The sequence below is a fragment of the Rousettus aegyptiacus genome, unplaced genomic scaffold (assembly GCF_014176215.1).
Source record: "Rousettus aegyptiacus isolate mRouAeg1 unplaced genomic scaffold, mRouAeg1.p scaffold_m13_p_5, whole genome shotgun sequence".
Classification (NCBI taxonomy): Eukaryota; Metazoa; Chordata; class Mammalia; order Chiroptera; family Pteropodidae; genus Rousettus; species Rousettus aegyptiacus.
The window spans coordinates 37,870,405-37,888,663 of NW_023416308.1; the positions used below are offsets into that span (position 1 = coordinate 37,870,405).

Below are 18,259 nucleotides of genomic sequence, written 5' to 3' on the forward strand. Positions count from 1 at the left end.
TGGAATGAGAGAGGGAGGGAAAATAAAACCAAAACAGCAGTAACTATGTGGACATTGAGTGAAGGAACTCAGATTTATTTGCATTTAGTCCCATGTGCAACGCATTAGGTGCTTTCAACACGAGTTCACGTGTGTTGCTCATCTCCATTCTCTTGGAAGAATTTAGTGTTTCCCAAGCTGTTTCCTAAATGGAAGAGAGAGAGCACTAGCTTTTCCAGTTACTTGTTATCTATCATTAAGTAAGTCTCTTTAGGAACTCTGGGCTTCTATTTCTACAACTTAAAAATAGCAATATTAGTATTTACATAATAAGAGACAGCATTGTATAGTGTTTAAAATGTAAACTTTGGATCCAGACGGCTGGGTTTGAGTGTTGGCTCTGCCACTTAGTAGTTGTGTAATTTTGAGTGAGTTACTTAACCTCTTTGCTCTCAATTTTGTCATTTCTAAAATTGTGTTATAGTAGCTCTCCCACTATACAGTTGTTAATATGTATTAAACAGTGTCTGGTACATAGTATGTGCATTGTGTAAATATTTATTATGTAGGAATAGGATTTTTGTGAAAATTATGTTGGAAAACATTTTGTAAGTAGTCAAGGACAAATGTATTATTGTTTTAAAAATGTAATAGATTGATAGAATTGGCGTATGCCATTGTGAACAATATTGAACAGGTGAACAAACAGATTAGAAAATTTAGCTACAAGTCTTCAGTAACTAGTAGTCTCTAGTTCACAAAATTATGGTGCCATGTGATACAGGCATATGATGAGGACAACATACTGTCTGGTGTCATTATTTTGTCAAGTGTGATTAGTGATTTTTAGGCTGAGCTCAGAAGTTTGGATGTTCAAGCATGCCTACTGGGGGAATATAGATTAAAAACAAACCAAAAAAATGATAAGTAATACATTTTACAGATGAGGAAACTTGTTTAAGATTCACACGAGTTTAAGTAACATGCCCAAGGCAGAAATGTTTTTCTGTTACACACCTTCTAAGCCTGGATTCCTGTGCTCTTTCACTTGATTCACACCATGTGCCATTGGTTCTGAGGTTTGTGTCCGAAGGAAAAAATGGGTCAGACATGCTGGGACCTCTTCAGCATCCCCTAGATTCACCCTCCCTATTGTTTTGTGTGTCTCTGCAGAGGAGAACGAATTCATCCTGTATGCTATGCGGAAGTCTATCCACCGCTATGACCTAGCCTCAGGAGCCACTGAGCAATTGCCTCTCACTGGGTTGCGGGCAGCAGTGGCCCTGGACTTTGACTATGAACACAACTGCTTGTACTGGTCTGACCTGGCCTTGGATATCATCCAGGTGAGTCAGCCCTTGGTCTAGTCCCAGGGGCTTTGACTTGCAATGACCCAAGGAAGTAGGTATTAGAAGTTTTAAGCCCAAACTCATCTCAGGGCTTACTGATAAAATGTTTCAGTTTTCTGCTTTAGTTATTTTCTTTCCTTGTAGGATGAACAAAGACGCCCCCAAATCTGTGGTCTTGCTTATAAGCGAGGTCTCACTTTTCCCTTTGGGAATATTTTAAGACTAGGAATATGGGGTTATTAGTCACTCCCAATCATACCACCTGCCCCATAGCATCCTTCTTCCTAAGCCGTGATATAGTCATACTTGACTTACCTATAGTTTATGTAATGATCCACTTCAACTATTCTGAACACAGTCAAGAACCAGGAAGTGAGCTATAAAGATCCCCTCACAGTCTAGATAGATAGCCATACACTTAAACCCATGCACTTTAAAGGAGAGCTGTTTGATCTTTAATCCTTTTAGAAAAGCAATTCCAACAAATTTTATCCAGACTTCCAACCCAACAGAAATTTTACAGTGCTTGGGTAATTGAGGGGGTAGGGATGGGGAACAGTGGTGGTGACTGCTGAGTGTAGCTGTCCCAACAATAGCATCTGATGGCTAAGAGCCTCTCAAGGGAGGGAGACTCTAAAAAGCAGACATAAGGACTTAAAAATAATACCAATCTGGTTTCATTTATTTTAAAAGGAAAACAGACTCATGCATCTCTGTTATCTTTACCTTATTATGATATGGCATGGTTCACCGGCCAGTGTTCATTATGATAATGTAGAATAATACAGATGATTAAGTTCTGTTTAATTATTCTGCTTCAAACAGGAAGCCATGATACATTTTAGAAATGCTTTTATTAAAAACTGGCTTCATTCATCTAGAAAGTTTACTAATATTAAAAAACAACAACAGCAAACATCTCATCTGTTGCCAGTGAAGCCAGTTGAATAAAGGGTTACCATCCCTGAGACTGATTTGGCAGGAGGTCATTTGAGCATTTTACAACATTTCTTTTTTTTTTTTTTTTTTTTTATCTTCAGCGCCTCTGTTTGAATGGGAGTACAGGGCAAGAGGTGATTATCAGTTCTGGCCTGGAGACAGTAGAAGCCTTGGTCTTTGAACCTCTCAGCCAGTTACTTTACTGGGTGGATGCTGGCTTTAAAAAGATTGAGGTATGTATATTCCCCTGCTGTCCTTAGTTAAGTAGGTAGTAGGGGGAGCAATTGGGCTTTAAGCCAGATTTGACACAGACATAAGAACTAGTGTGTCACATTACTCTGGAATTTTTCAAAGAATTCCAGAGAGTGAACCAGCTGAGCCTCTGGAGAAGAAAGAAAAGCAGGATAGTCTCATTATTCCTCACTGCTGTGAAAGTCCTACAGGAGAACCAGAATCCGTCAAAAAGATTTCATTAAGATACCTGAAAGTTTATATTTTGGCTAGAAGAAATGGTAGTAACAATGATAATAATAATTCAATGTCATTGTTAAAATGCTATAACATCAATACTCTAGTAGTATTATAGTTGATTAGAGTAATAATAATATCACGATCATCATCACCATTATTATTAATGATGACAATGACCACTTGGTATGTGCCAAGCCCTATTAGAATCACTTTGCAGGAAATATTTGATTTACTTCTCACAATAACCCTGTAAGGTAAGTATTCTTATTTTCCTCACTTCATCTATCTGTAGTTTAGCTGCCCAAGGCAGCATGAGGGTAAAAAATGGCCTCTAAGCCACCAAAATCACTGTATCCAAGAATATAGGTACACCCAACTCCTGAAAGTTACTGCTAAGGCCCTGGGGCACTGCCTCAGCACCTCTTTATATTGATTTTCTGTGGGGGTATAGCCTATGGGTAAAGTGGAAAATACAGTAGAACCTGGGAGACCTAGAAAGCCACAAACTTGAAAGATAGACCTGGGTTCAGTCTTTATTTTAGTAGGCCAGTGACTCAGGTTTCAATTTCTAGATCTGTAAGGTGAAAATTCATTCATTCATCCACTGAGTCATTTAAAAAGTGCTTTTTGAGTACATGATATGTGCCAGGTATGGCTTTAGGTTGCAATTATACAGCAGTAAGCAAGGTATAGGGCTTCTGATACAGAGTAGATTTTAATGGAGAAGCAAAATAATGAAAAAAGTTAATCAGTTCCCTTGGTGGTAAGTGCTGCAAAAAGCATCAAAGGGCAGAGTGATTATGTAATTGGGCAGTGGACAGCGTTAGAAAAGGTTGGTAGAGGAGTCATCTTGAAGATGTGACATCTGAGTTGAGCCCTGACCGAGGAGAGGAGGATCATTAGAGTATTCGCCTCATAGAGCAGCTGAGAGAAAGGAATGAAAAGATGCACAGTACCTGCCACATACTTAGTACTGTATTGTTGGTTTTGTTATTAGTACTTCTTCCCTTCCTTTAATTATGTGTGGCAAAGCTTAAGTGTTCACACTCTCATAGGCTGGATGGGAGACCAGTGTACAACTCAAATACCGCTTGTACACAATGGTGTCAGGTAAGTCAATGATGAGAACTAGAGATGCCCTTTGACCAGAAGAGTCAGCAGAGAAGGAAGGCCTGGGAATGAGTTTTGAAAGAAAGATAGGATTTGATTAGAGAGTAGAGGACAGTTTCAGAAGGGGATATGGCAAGTATAAACAGGAGTATGTCAGGCTTAAAGAACCGTGAGAAGACCAGTGTTGCCAAAGTCATGGGAGCTGAAATGGAAGAGAGAGAATGTGGGACCGGTCTGTGGAGACTCTTAATTGCAAGACTGTGACATTGAGAATTTGTTCTGTGGATAGTGTTGAGCCATTGGTGATTGGGGCATGGGATAACGTAGGCAGGTAAAATAAGTAAACACATTTGAGGACTTTGTGCAGATCATTACCATGTTCTGGGAATAGGGGCACAGGCAGTGCTTGCTCCTCGGTCAGACCCTGTGAGAATTATCACATGAGTCAAAGGAGGGAACAACTCATTTTGACTGGAAATGGGGCAGATTTTCCAGATCAGTCTGTAGAGGAGGTGGCCATAGAGAGACATGTCCATAGATAGGAGCTGAGCAGGAGACTTGGCAATGTGGGGCTTTTTGCTTCCTCTTTTTTTTTTTTTTAAATCAGGTAGCTCATCCCGATGGTGACTTTCGACTCACCATCGTCAATTCCTCTATGCTTGATCGGCCCAGAGCTCTGGTCCTCATGCCGCAGGAGGGGTAAGTGTGGCCCCAGTGGAAGTCAGTATGTGTCAAATGCCGTAGCAAACAGATTCTCATGGAAATGCAAACTGTTGAACAAAAACTCTGTTTCTCATTATTGTGATTGAAATAATCTATTAACAGAGTTTTGAAACCATAGTGTTGGTCAGGTAACTTTTCATTAGCAAACATCAGAATTTCTTTAGATATCCAGATGTCTCATATCTGAAGGGGATTTCTCCAACAAAAGGTAATAAAAATCTCTCTGTCCTCATAGTCAGGCTTGGTTGGATATTGTGAGGATTCTTTATCTTGAGTTTCACATGTGGTATGGAAATTTAATCCATTTCATCTATTCTCTGCCCTCCAGCATATATAGGTTTTTTTAATAGCAATTTGTATGCACTTGGGGAGTGCAGAGGTGCTTTTTATTTCTTTATTAACTTAAAGAAACATAACTAAAAGGAAAATTCTAGAGTAGCCTTTCTATCCTTTCTTGTAGCATTTATGATTGAGGATTAAATCTATGTTTTAAAAGAAAACCCTGAAATTAATATATGTACTTAATTAAAAATATTAAAAGGGAACAAAAGTATATGAAATGAATGATATTTGTTTCCTCTTTTCTCGCTCTTAATTCTTTACACTTCCTAGGGGTTCCTAGTTTCTTGTGTCTCATTCAGAATTTTTTAAAATCCATTTACAAGCATATATCCTTAAAACACTCAGAGATAAACATATATACACATTTATGCCAAATAGAATAATAGGATATTTACTATTCTGCACTTATTGAAAAATTTAATGTGTCGAAGATAGTTTCATGTGACCACATATATATTTTAGGCTTCCTAATAGTCTTTTGTATGTACCATAATGTATCACTTTTTCTATAGGTTAACATATGTGTGTGTGTATACACAAGTAAATGTTTTTTAAAAGACTATACACATATATTTTTTTCCTAGTATGAACACTGCTGTGATGACCATCTTTGTACCTTGTCTTTGCATAACTTGATTGTATCAGTAGATTAATTCCAGTAAAGGAATTTTTGGGGCAAGGAATTAAGTGGTTTTAAGTATTACAATTACATACTGTAATAATAATGCTGAAATAACCAGCCTGGGTTTTCTGAAGGGGCTTTTCACCTCCTTGGAGTAGCATTTGAGCTCCCATTTCCTAGTCCTGATGTACTGTGTGTTCTTTCTGGTTTTGACCAGGGTGATGTTCTGGACTGACTGGGGAGACCTGAAGCCTGGTATTTATCGCAGCAATATGGATGGTTCTGCTGTCCATCGCCTTGTGTCTGAGGATGTGAAATGGCCCAATGGCATCTCCGTGGATGACCAGTGGGTCTACTGGACAGATGCCTACCTGGACTGCATTGAGCGTATCACTTTCAGTGGCCAGCGGCGCTCGATTATCCTGGACAACCTCCCACATCCCTACGCCATTGCCGTCTTTAAGGTAGGGACTCATTTGTTCCCAGCATAGGGTCTGTTAGAGTAGGTGAAGAGCAACTGATGTAAGGAAACTACTATCTCTGGGGTTTTGCAGAGATGCTTCTCTAACTTCCAGAAAACCAGCTTAATTCTGAATTTGACACAATTTCTTTCAACCCAAAGAAGGGATACTACACAGAGGTGCCAGGGGTCCAGGTTGCTCACTGTTCACATTTCAAAAGGTTAAAGGTTGAAGTTACTTCACACGAAATTCCCAGCTTGCCCTTCAGTGTCGGTGGTATTGTTTTGACTCTGTGGCTCCATCTCTTGTGAGGTCTGCTCACTTTTTTCTGTAATGCACTACCTGCATTGCCTGTCATTTCTGTTTTGACTCTAGAGACCCCAAACATTTTGGCACCAGGGAACAGTGGTCCTATGAGAATCTAATGCCTGATGAGCTGAGGTAGAGCTGTGGTGGTGATGCCACCACTGAGGAGAGGCTGCAAATACAGATGAAACTTCACTCGCTCGCCTGCCACTCACCTCCTGCTGTGTGGCCTGATTCCTAACAGACCATGGCTGAGGGATTTGGAACCCCTGCTCTAGGGAACAAAAGATTCTTCCCAACATTGGGAAGCAGATTTCTAACTGAAGGATTGGGCTTGTGGTCAAACTTGAATGCTTATCGTATAGTTTCTTTTGGGCCATTCCTTTAGTGTAGATACTTGGTAGGTTTGATAAAATCACCGAGTCTTGGATTTAAGTATAATCTTGATTGGGCCCATCATTTAGCCAGTGTTTGCCAGGTGTCCACTACAAGGTGGAGCTCTATTTTTTACTGAGGGTCCCGAATAGACGACTGAAGCATTGGACTAAAGAGCAAAGGTTTTCCTTTCAGAATGAAATCTACTGGGATGACTGGTCACAGCTCAGCATATTCCGAGCTTCCAAATACAGTGGGTCTCAGATGGTGGTTCTGGCAAGCCAGCTCACAGGGCTGATGGACATGAAGATATTCTACAAGGGGAAGACAACCGGTAAGGCAATGTCTCCCTCTTAATCTCTATCGAGTTGATCTCTAGAAAGGGACTGGGTGTGGGCAATCTCTGCTCAAGCAGGATTTGGCAGCCTGCATCTTTGTTGTCACGACAACACAAACATTATTTAATTTCTTCCTAATGACATCTTAATTTCTTTTCTAATGATACACAAACAGCTGGAAGGCAACATGTTTTTGCCTGCCTGGAGTGTTGGTGATTGGTAGATAATTACACCCTCCTCCTGTTTTTGCCCCCTTACTGATTGGCAGTGTGGCTTCTGTTGCAGCTGGAGAATCCCAGCACGTGCTTAACCCCCGTTTGGCACCCTTACTGGGGTGTGTACCCATGCTGTGCTGGGTATGCAAGCAGTTGCAACTTTCTGATAGGCTTTGACCTGCTGGAGTCTGAGACTATTTGGTCCTGGAGTCTGAGACTATTCAATGGAAAACCTTCTTCCTTACTTGATTACCTTTTCACTTTATCTCCCAACCATACTATTGATTCTACAGGAGAAAGCAGAGTACTCCAAAAACAATAGTCCTTTTAAGAAGTGCTGCCTTTATCTCAGCAGAATTAAATTGCACCTTGGTCTGCTGATTCTCCTTTATTGACAGACTACTAGGTTTCCTATTTTGAACTAGAACATTGGCATTGTTTTGTGTGTTTTGGCTGGCCCTGTGCTAAGAGAAAATTGACAAAGGGAATTAATACGGGTATAGATGTTATTGTTATCCTTTGGGGACCAGTGAAGATAGCGGGAAAACACCCTTAGAGAACTATAAAGTATCCTTGAACTTTACATCGATATTGTTACGTTTTCATAACTGACCTATGAGGTGGGCAGGGCTGGTATTAGGATCTATGATTTATAGATTAGGGAATGAAATCTCAGATATTTTGCTTTCCCAAATGTCCCTCACTAGTTTAGGAACTGGGCTTTTGTTCCATTTCTGCCACTAAATGGAGAAGTCACATTCTTTCTTAGAGGAGGTGCCTGTTTTAAAATAGAGTGGGTAAAGGAATCATGCTTCTCAGCTCCAGTAACTGAAATATTGGGGCTTTTCCACCCCTACTAATCCACAATGCTAGTAAGCTAAGGAAATTGTCACCATTACTTTAAATTACCATGCAGTCCAGAAGAGAGGGTCCTGGTTTTGACAGGTGCTTGTAAGCATGTGTTTGATGAGCACACCGCAGCTCCCGAAACACCATGTTTGGATGAATCAGTGGCCCCTGGGTTCCCCACTCCTCAGTCTTGGCTGGTCACTTTATCCCAGCTGATGTACAGTCATTCTGTTACCCAAGAGTTTCTCTGCCTACTTAAAATTAAGGAGATTCTCAGGCATGAAGGGAAAATCACAGCCTGTCTCCTGCTTCCAGGAGGCCTACCACAGACATAGGGCTGGAAAGCCAGTTTGTAATCTCTCAGGCAGGCCAGTTTAGGTTAAATCTAAGCTTTTACAGTGACATCTGACTGCCGGCATTGCTTGTATACAGCAAGTATCTCCTGACCTTGAACTTGTTTGCTCTATCTTGCCTGCTTTTATGAACACTGAGGAAGTATTGCAAATTCATGCTGCATGTTGGCAACCTTTGGAGCTGGTCAATCTGTTATATTTGTTGTCTGCTCCTAACAGATGTAGGACTTGTTACTAATCTAAAATAATGATGATAATATCTACATTTATTAAGGGATTGCTATGTCATAAGCACTACACTAATATGCTTTGTGGGTTTGTATAACCTCAGTTAATCTTGCCTAAATCCATGTGTACTATTAATATTTCCATTTTATAGATAAGAACGTGAATATCAGGTTCAGTAACTTTTCTACATCACATATTTATTACAAATTTGGACAATGACCTGGTTGACTTCAAAGCTTGAGTTCAATAAAGCCATCAACTCTGCTCCCTCTGTCAGCTATTGTTGAAATGCAGTGCCCTAGGATTCCACAGTGATTTATTTATTTATTTATGTATTTATTTTAATTTTTCATTTGGCTTTTTATTTTATTTTATTTTTTATTTCTCATTTGTTTTTTTATATTTTTTAATTTTTAAAATGCCAGTTTATTTTTTTTCATATTATATATACATATATATTTTTTTAACATTTTATTTTTATATTTTCTCCCACCCTCCTCCCCTCTCCCTTCTGGTAACCATTAGTCCATTGTTCGTGTCCATGAGTCTTTGTTTGTTTGTCCTGTCCTTTGTTTGTTTGTTGCTTTTAGGTTTATATCCCACATATGTGATATCATGTGATTTTCAACCTTTTCTCTCTGATTTATTTCGCTTAGTAGGATTCTTTCAAGGGCCATCCATGTTGTTGCAAACGGAAGTGTTTCATCTCTTCTTATGGCTGAGTAATATTCCATTGTATATGTGTACCACAGCTTCTTTAGCCAATCATCTATCATAGGGCACTTGGGTCGCTTCCATGTCCTGGCCACTGTGAATAATACTGCTATGAACTTCAGTGTGCAGATATCTTTTCAAATGTGACTTTTCAAGCCTTTGGGATAAATACCTAGTAGAGGGATTGCTGGATCATATGGTAGGTCAATTCTTAGTTTTTTGCGGAACCTCTATACAGCTTTCCATAGTGGCTGTACCAATTTAGAGTCCCACCAGCAGCGTATGAGGGTTCCTATTTCTCCATATCCTCTCTAACATTTGTTATTACTTCTTTTGTTGAATATAGCCATTCTAACAGGTGTGAGATGGTATCTCATTGTGATTTTGCTTTGCATTTCCCTAAGAGCTGGTGCTGTTGAGCATCTTTTCATATATTTGTTGGCCATTTGTATGTCCTCTAGGGAGGAGTGTCTATTCAGGTCTTCTGCCCATTTTTTGATTGGATTGTTTGGGTTTTTTATTATTATTAAGTTGTATGCATTTTCCCATTCTGATGGTTGTCTCTTTACCTTGTCGATGGTTTCTTTTGCTGAGCAGAAGCTTTTTAGTGTGATGTAGTCCCATTCGTTCAATTTGTGCTTATTTCCCTTGCCTTTGAGGTCAAATTCATAAAATCCTCTTTAAGTCCAAGTTCCTTGAGTTTCGTTCTTGTTTTCTTCTATGCATTTTATTGTTTCAGGTCTTATGTTCAGGTCTTTAATCCATTTTGATTTAATTTTGGTGTATGGTGATAGACAACAGTCTAGTTTCATTCTTTTGCAGGTGGCTTTCCAGTTTTTCCAGCACCACTTATTGAAGAGGATTTCCTTTCTCCACTGTATATTTCGGGCTTTTTTGTTGAAAATTATTTGCCCATAAAAATATAGATTTATTTCTGGACTCTCAGTTCCGTTACACTGGTCCGTGTGTCTGTTTTTCTGAAAATACCATGCCGTTTTGATTACTGTTGCTTTGTAGTATAATTTGAAGTTGGGCAGAGTGATGCCTCCAGCCTCATTTTTTTTTTTTTTTCAGGATTGCTTCGGCAATTCAGGTCTTTTGTACTTCCATATGAATCTGATAACTTTTTGTTCTATTTCTTTAAAAAATGCCAATGAGATTTTGATGGAGATGGCATTAAATCTGTATAATGCTTTAGGTAATAAGGTCATTTTTGACTATGTTGATTCTTCCAATCCAAGAACACAGAATATCTTTCCATTTCTTTGTATATTCTTCGATTTCTTTTAATAGGGTCTTGTAGTTTTCATTATATAGGTCTTTCACATGTTTCGTTAGATTTATTTCTAGGTATTTTATTCCTTTTGTTGCAATTGCAAAAGGAATTATTTTTTTCAATTTCTTTTTCTGACACTTCGTTATTAGGTTATAAGAATGCTATTGATTTTTTATCCAGAGACTTTACTGTATTTGCTTATTGTTTCTGGTAGTGTTCTTGTGGAGTCTTTAGGGTTTTCTATATAGAGAATCATCTCATCCGCAAATAGTGACAATTTGACTTCTTCATTTCCTATTTGGATGCCTTTTATATCTTTCTTTTGCCTGATTGCACTTGCTAGGACCTCCAATGATATATTGAATAATAGTGGCATTAGTAGACAGCCTTGCCTTGTTCCTGATCTTAGAGGGAAGGTTTTTGGTTTTTCACCATTAAGTATGATGTTGGCTGAGGGCTTGTCATATATGGCCTTTATTATGTTAAGGTACTTTCCCTTCTATACCAATTCTGTTAAGTGTTTTGATCATAAATGGGTGCTGTATCTTGTCGAAGACTTTTTCTGAGTCTATTGATATGATCATATAATTCTTCTTTTTTAATTTGTCTACATGGTGTAACTCATTAATCGATTTGCATATGTTGGACCATCCCTGTGCCCTTGGGATGAAGCCCACTTGATCGTGGTGTATAATCTTTTTAATATGTTGCTATATTCGGTTCCCTAGTATCTTATTTAGGATTTTTGCATCTCTGTTCATGAGAGATATTGGTCTGTAGTTTTCTTTTTTTAATGTTATCTTTATCAGGTTTTGGTATCAAGGTGATACTGGCCTCATAAAATGAGTTGGAAAGTATTGCCTCCTCTTTGATTTTTTGGAAGAGTTTGAGGAGAATAGGTATTAAATCTTCTTTGAATGTTTGCTAGAATTCACTAGTGAAGCCATCTGGTCCTGGACTTTTACTTTCTGGTAGGTTTTGATGATTGTTTCTATCTTATATTTTTGTTTTGTTTTCAATTTCATTTATTTCTGCTCTAATTTTGATGATTTCTTCTGCTGTCTTTAGACTTCATTTGTTCTTTCTTTTCTAATCTTCTAAGATGAAGAGTTAGTTTGTTTATTTGGGCTTGTTCTTGTTTCTGGACATAGGCTTGTAATGATATGAACTTTCCTCTTATGACCATTTTTGTCATGTCCCAGAAGTTTTGATATGTTGTACTATCATTATCAGTAGTTTCTATGTATCTCTTGATCTCTCTTTTTATTTCTTCTCTGACACAATTATTCTTCAGTAGTGTATTGTTAGTCTTCATTTACTTGTGGTTATTTTCACTTTCTTTTTACGGTTGATCTCTAGTTTCAAAGCATTATGATCAGAGAATATGGTTGGTATGATTTCTACTCTCTTATATTTCTTGAGGCTATCTCTGTGTCCCAGTATGTGGTCAATTCTTGAGAATGATCCATGTTCACTAGAGAAGAATGTATAAGCAGCTGTTTGGGGATGGAAGGCTCTGTAAATGTCAATTATGTCCAATTGCACTCATGTGTCATTTAAAGATGTTATTTCCATATTGTTTTCTGTTAGAATGATCTCTCCATATCCAATAGTGAGGTATTTAGGTCCTTTGCTATGATAGTGTGTTGATCTGTTTCTCCCTTTAGTTCTGTTAGGAACTGCTTTACATATTTCTGGGCTCCCTGATTGGGAGCATAGATATTAATAAGCGTTATGTCTTCTTGGTGCATGATTCCCTTTATCATTATGAAGTGTCCCTCAGTACATTTCTTTACCTTTTTTATTCTTAAGTCTATTTCATCTGATATTAGTACTGTTATTCCCTCTATTCTCTGAATGCCATTTGCTTGAAATAGCATTTCCACCCTTTTGAGTCTATATTTGTCTTTGGAGCTGAAATGTGTCTCCTGGAGGCAACATATGGTTGGGTTTTGTTTTCTTGATCAATTCTGCAACTCTGTGCCTTTTTATTGTTGAGTTCAGTCCATTTACATTTAGAGTGATTATCGAAATATGAGGTCTTCTTATAGCCATTTTATCTTTTGGTTTCGGGTAGCTCAGTGTTTCTATTGCTTCTTTGTCCTTGTGTTTCTGTTTTCTTTATTTTGATTGGCTTTTGTGAGTTTTCCCTCTGGTTCTTTTTCTTTTATGTTATATACTTCATTCTAAATCTTTGTCTTGTGGTTACCATTACGAATATGAAAAGGGTAGTTGTATATATACAGTCATCCATTTTTTTATGAGTGTGCCTTATCTCCTTTCCTGTTTGCGAATTTGGAACTCTGAATCCTCCCCTTTTCAGTCATTGTTGCCTCAATTTGTCCCTATGTATGATGAACATTCATTATTATCTCGCTATAGCAAATCTTTTTATTTTAAGCTTATAATGCCTATTCCTAGTAAGAGTTGCACTCCTCTGCTTTTATCAGCCTGCTAGTCACCTTACTCCTAATTATGATTGTTTTTTTTGTCATTTTGTTTTAGGCGAGCTGACCTCTTTCAGAATTTCCTGTAGTGCAGGACTTGTAGTAGAGAATTCCCTTAATTTTTGTATGTCTGGAAAGGTCTTTATTTCTCCTTCATTTCAAAAGGAGAGCTTAGCTGGATACAATATTCTTGGCTGGTAGTTCCTTTCATTTAATAGTTTGAATATTTGATTCCACTCCTTTCAGGCTTGTTAGGTTTGTGCTGAGAAGTCCGACCATAATTTAATGGGTTTTCCTTTATCAATTACCTTTTCCTTGGCTACCCTGCGAATTTTGTCTTTGTTATTGATTTTTGATAATTTTAATATGATGCGTCTTGGTGAAGGCCCTTTTGGATTGAGATGATGGGTGTTCTATTGACTTCTTGAATTCCAAGCTCCAGTTCTTTCCTTAGCTTTAGGAAATTCTTGTCAACTAGTTTTGTAAAAATGCTTTATAATCTCAGTTCCTTTTACTCACCTTTGATAATGCCCATTATTCTTATGTTTTCTCTCCTGGTATCAGCTAGTTTTTCAATTTCTCTTTCATTATTTTTCATTCTTTGGTTTCTCTCTTTTTCCTTCTGATTTATTTCTAGATTTCTGCTTTGATATCATTGATCCTATCCTTCATTTGGTCAACTCTATTTCCTAAAGTTGCTATTTCATCTTTCAGCCCTTGCAGTGTGTTCTTTATCTCTAGAAGGTCTATTCAGTTCTTTTTGAGGGTTTCAATCTCCTTGCTAAAGAACTCATTCTGCTCAATTAGTTGTTTTTTCAATTTCTGAAATCGTTGATATAGTTCATTTTGGATCTCACTGAGTTTTGTCAGAAGTATCATCCTGAATCTCTGTCATTTAAGTCACATATTTCTATGTCTGTAAGCTTATTTTCTGGAGATTTTTCTCTTTCTTTCTGAGGTGCCTTGTCAACTCGGTTTTTCATGGTGTTTAATGGACTATTTCTCTGCCTGGGCATTAATGGAAGTGTGTTCTGCTCTCCCCCCCCCCCCCCCACCCAACCCCTTCCTGAAAGATTTATCTTATAATGGTCCCTAACCTATTGCAAATGAGGTATTTTTCTTTTGGTTTTCCAGTAGGTGGCGTCTAAACCTCTTGGATGTCTGCCTTATATAAAGTGTTAATATATATTTTTTTTCCTTAGAGATATTTAATCATGCTCACTACCCTCAATCTCAGTTCCTGTCAGTTTAGGTAGCATTTGCTCAGATTCCCCTGGGGCTCTGCGTCATTCTGTCTTGGTAGGTATGGAGGAAGAGCCCTCTGGGTTGGGGGTCGGAGGCTGTAGCTCAGCCTCAGTTTTGCAACTGCAAGTGGTAAAAATGAAATGTTTTTTTTCTTTGATGTCACTGCTTTTCTGCCATCCCCGTTTCTCTGCCCTCTACCATGCTGCCTCCAGCTGCATGGAGCTCACAGCACTCTTGGGCAGGGCTGTTCAGGGAACTCGCTAGCGGCACCTTCTCACCTCCCCCTCCTCCTACAGGGAGCTCTGGCTGTGAGAGGCAGCTTCTTTCTTTCTCCCAGTCCATCCCCCGACACCCAGGGTTCTGAATTGTGGTAGCTCTTACGTGCTGATCACATGCTCAGATGTGCTGGTGTGCAGTTTGGTTTTTTTCCTTGAGTTTTAGGTATTCAGCTTATTATTGTTTCAAGGGGAGAGATCTAGGAATATCTCTTACACCATCATGTTTAATCCTATCTCAAAGTGATTTAGAAGTACTAGATTTTGATTGGTTCTTGTTTATGATGAAACTTGTTCACTTGGAACATTTGCCAATTTGGGATATTTGGTAATAAATGTATGCATTTCTTGTCTTTATACTTGGCTGATTTTTACATAGTATTACAGGGATGTATTCTTCATAAAGAGTGTTTTTTTTTTTTTAAACAGCTTATTCTGCAAGGCTCTTGATGTATTCAATTGATGCTGTAATGGGTTAAAATATTTTGACGCTGTTGGCATTCTCTTTCAGAGCCTACAGTAAGCACATGCTTTTAAATATCTATAATGAAGGTGAATATGTATTATCTGGGGAGGATTTGATTTGGATAATTGTCAAGTGTATAGATAACTAAACAAGATAATAGCATTTTTGGCTCCTAAACTAGTTCTGGAGGAATTTTCTAAAGAGTATATATGAAAGTGTTCTGAATATGCCTAGTGAAAACATCACGAAGCTAAGTATTGGTTTTGTAAGGGAACATTTTTGGAGATGAAGGTTGTCATTTGCCCACTCTTCACATTGGGATGATGTTCTTTTTATTGCCCACCTTGCCCACACAATGCTGTGGTATACTGTATAAGGGTGTATAATAGGGAAAATGCTGAAATTCTCTAGGGAAACTGCTGAAATTTTCATCCACACTGTCCCAGGGTCTCTCAGGTACAGCACTTCTGTTTTCTGTACTGTGGCTTTGTCCCAGCCCATATACTCCTGCCTAGCCTACCTCTTGGAGTCAGTGACTTGGTCAGCTTGGTTTGAGGTTTGCCCTAGATACTGCTCCTCAGATTTCGTACATCTCTGTTTAGCCCAGTTTTCCTGAAATACTGCGCCCCATTTTGGGTTCTGTGCTTTTGGCTCTTGCTTCTTTGGGTAGGAACATCTGCTCTGCATGTGAAATGTTAGTCACATTATTTTATAGATACAACCTATGTGCAAATATCCTGTCATTGAGTATTTTTCAAATATTCTATCATTCAATTTTTTGGAACATTGAATAGTATGTCGTCCTTTGAATACAAAGAATGTGTTCCAGATCCTGGTGGAGCTGTTTTTCATTAGCGGCAGTGATGGATTCCCTCCTGTAGCCTATGGCACATATACTTTAGATAAAGAATCAGTCTCAGCCCGTGGAACAGATCAGGCCAAACTGATTTTTGGCATTTCCGCTATACTCAGCCTGTTATTCTGCTGTGGTAATTTGCACCTTTGGGGTTATCGAGTTACTCTGGAAAACTTTTTGAATGTTTCATCATATGATTTCCCTCAGTGGTTGTATAGATTTTATCTATTTAGTAACATCTTGTACTCTTTGGTCCTTAGCATCAAAATGACATGTTACTATATGATTGCAATTTTTAATTTTATATGTAATGCCGGTTAAACATTGATAAGGTGCCCACACATCCAAAGCTAATGAGTATATTGTCATATGAGTACTGATTGTCATTAATGAATGGGGCTTTCTGGGAGATGGCATTGCTGAGGAATCATTGTCAGTCGAGTTTTGTCAAAGGATTCATGTTTATTTTTCCCAATTTTGATGATGAGTAGTCACATGCAAAAAGAAAAACACTTTTCATGATCTATGTGGCTTTTATGTTGCTCAATAGTTGTATCATGTTTTTAGCTGGCGCAAAATGGTTTATGCATCCTCTCCTCTCCTTCCCAGAAAGACATGCAAGAGAGGAAAGCACCTTTTCCATCATTGTTCATCCACAAAGGTTCTCTCTCAAGAGTAAAATGAAGGAACTTGTGAATTTTATTTGGAACTCTCTTCGGAAAGCCAAACAGAGAAAAGATTGTAAATAGTGGGATAGATCGACATTAACCAGTCCTCGTGTGGATTTATAGCATGACATACAGTGCCTAATGAGTACCAGGTTGGCTCCTCAGTTAGCTTAGCAGCTACATTCTGGTACAAAAGAATTTAGAAGGGGAGACCTGGATTTTTGTCCGGGCCCTGTTGTTACTCAGGTATGTGTTCTAAAAAGGGCATTTAGATCATAAAAAAACAAAAACCCACTCAAGCTAACTAAAGGAAAAGTGCTATTGAAAGAATAAAGGGAGATAGTAAGGAACCTAGTAATAGTTAGGAAGTATAGATGCGCTTTATAGGGATTAGAGCTGGGAATGGCAAAGCTATCCTCCTCTCCCTTTCCCCACAGGTCCCTAGTGTTGTCCTTTTTTTCAAAGTCTGCTTTAGTCTTCTAACTATACATGCTTATCGTCTCTGCATACTCTGAGCTTGTTTCTACATAGCTTTAACTTACACAGGTTTGGGCTTGTGCTGCATCACCTTTAACACTCATGCAATATGACTTTTCTCCCAGCCCCAGCTCCCTGGTTACTTTGTGGTCTTTCATCATCCTGATTCCAAATTCTCTGGAGGACCAGGTGATGCTTAGCTTTTTTCTAGGGAATTTTGATCTAGCTGAGACCCTGTGTGGGTCAGGCCCTTCCTGAGGACACTGAACAGAGTTTGTTAGGACAGTAGGTCCCCCAACATCTGCCACTTTGCCTTTATCTTTCTGAGCTTCACATTGTCGTTTCTGGAAAATGAGTAGGTTGTGTTGGGTTGCAGTCTCCATTTAGTGCCTCCTGGTGTTTATTAATGTAGATGCTGCCATTTTTTTTTTTCCAGGAAGCAATGCCTGCATGCCCAGGCCATGCAGCCTGCTCTGCCTGCCTAAGGCCAACAACAGTAAGAGCTGCAGGTGTCCAGAGGGTGTGCCCAGCAGTGTCCTCCCATCTGGGGACCTGATGTGTGAGTGCCCTCAGGGCTATCAGCTGAGGAACAACACCTGTGTCAAAGAAGGTGCATCCCTTTTTCTTTTCTGACCACCGTCCTCCTTCCCTTTTCTCCTCTTTCCCAGTGCTCTCTATTTTCTAATGTTTTGGGGATTATTGAAAGTGCCCAAGCTAAAAATACAATAGACTAGATAACTATAGACATCTGGTTCAGGTTCTAAGGCTGTGGTCCTTCATTCCTCATCCAGTACAGCCCTAAGCTGTTTGTTTTTAAATAATACTGCGCTTTCCATTTAATGACTTTATAATCATAACCTTCCTTCTCACAGCAGCCTCTTAGTCTAGGCCAGTGAAACACAAATTTGCCTTATGATGTTTCTTCCTTAAGAAAAACAAATAGAAGAAAGATGAGCCTTCCTTTTTAGACACAGAAGACTCTCTTTCGGCTATTTGGAAAGAAACAGAGTTAACACTAAGTTCCAAGAGGAGAGGGAAGAAGGCTTTTTTATATTCCAAATTAGAAGGCTTTTGGTATCTAAGCAAGAGGCCAATCATCATGGGTTCTTGACCTTTACTAAACAATATTTTTTGTGTGTGAGGAATTATAACTGCTTGTTTTAAAGAAGTCATGA

The 18,259-nt window shown here is 38.7% G+C and overlaps 1 protein-coding gene across 4 annotated transcripts in view; it reads left to right on the plus strand.

Annotated features, from left to right (window-relative positions):
- The window catches only part of SORL1 (sortilin related receptor 1), a 152,117-nt gene that overhangs the window by 80,631 nt on the left and 53,227 nt on the right, over window positions 1–18,259 (plus strand). For all 4 annotated transcript variants that reach the window (XM_016161276.2, XM_016161275.2, XM_016161274.2 and 1 more), the window contains 6 exons: window positions 1,153–1,325; window positions 2,369–2,500; window positions 4,456–4,547; window positions 5,753–5,999; window positions 6,873–7,011; window positions 17,521–17,694. In XM_016161276.2, coding sequence (XP_016016762.2) covers window positions 1,153–1,325; window positions 2,369–2,500; window positions 4,456–4,547; window positions 5,753–5,999; window positions 6,873–7,011; window positions 17,521–17,694 — 957 coding nt within the window. The remainder of the gene's footprint in view (window positions 1–1,152; window positions 1,326–2,368; window positions 2,501–4,455; window positions 4,548–5,752; window positions 6,000–6,872; window positions 7,012–17,520; window positions 17,695–18,259) is intronic.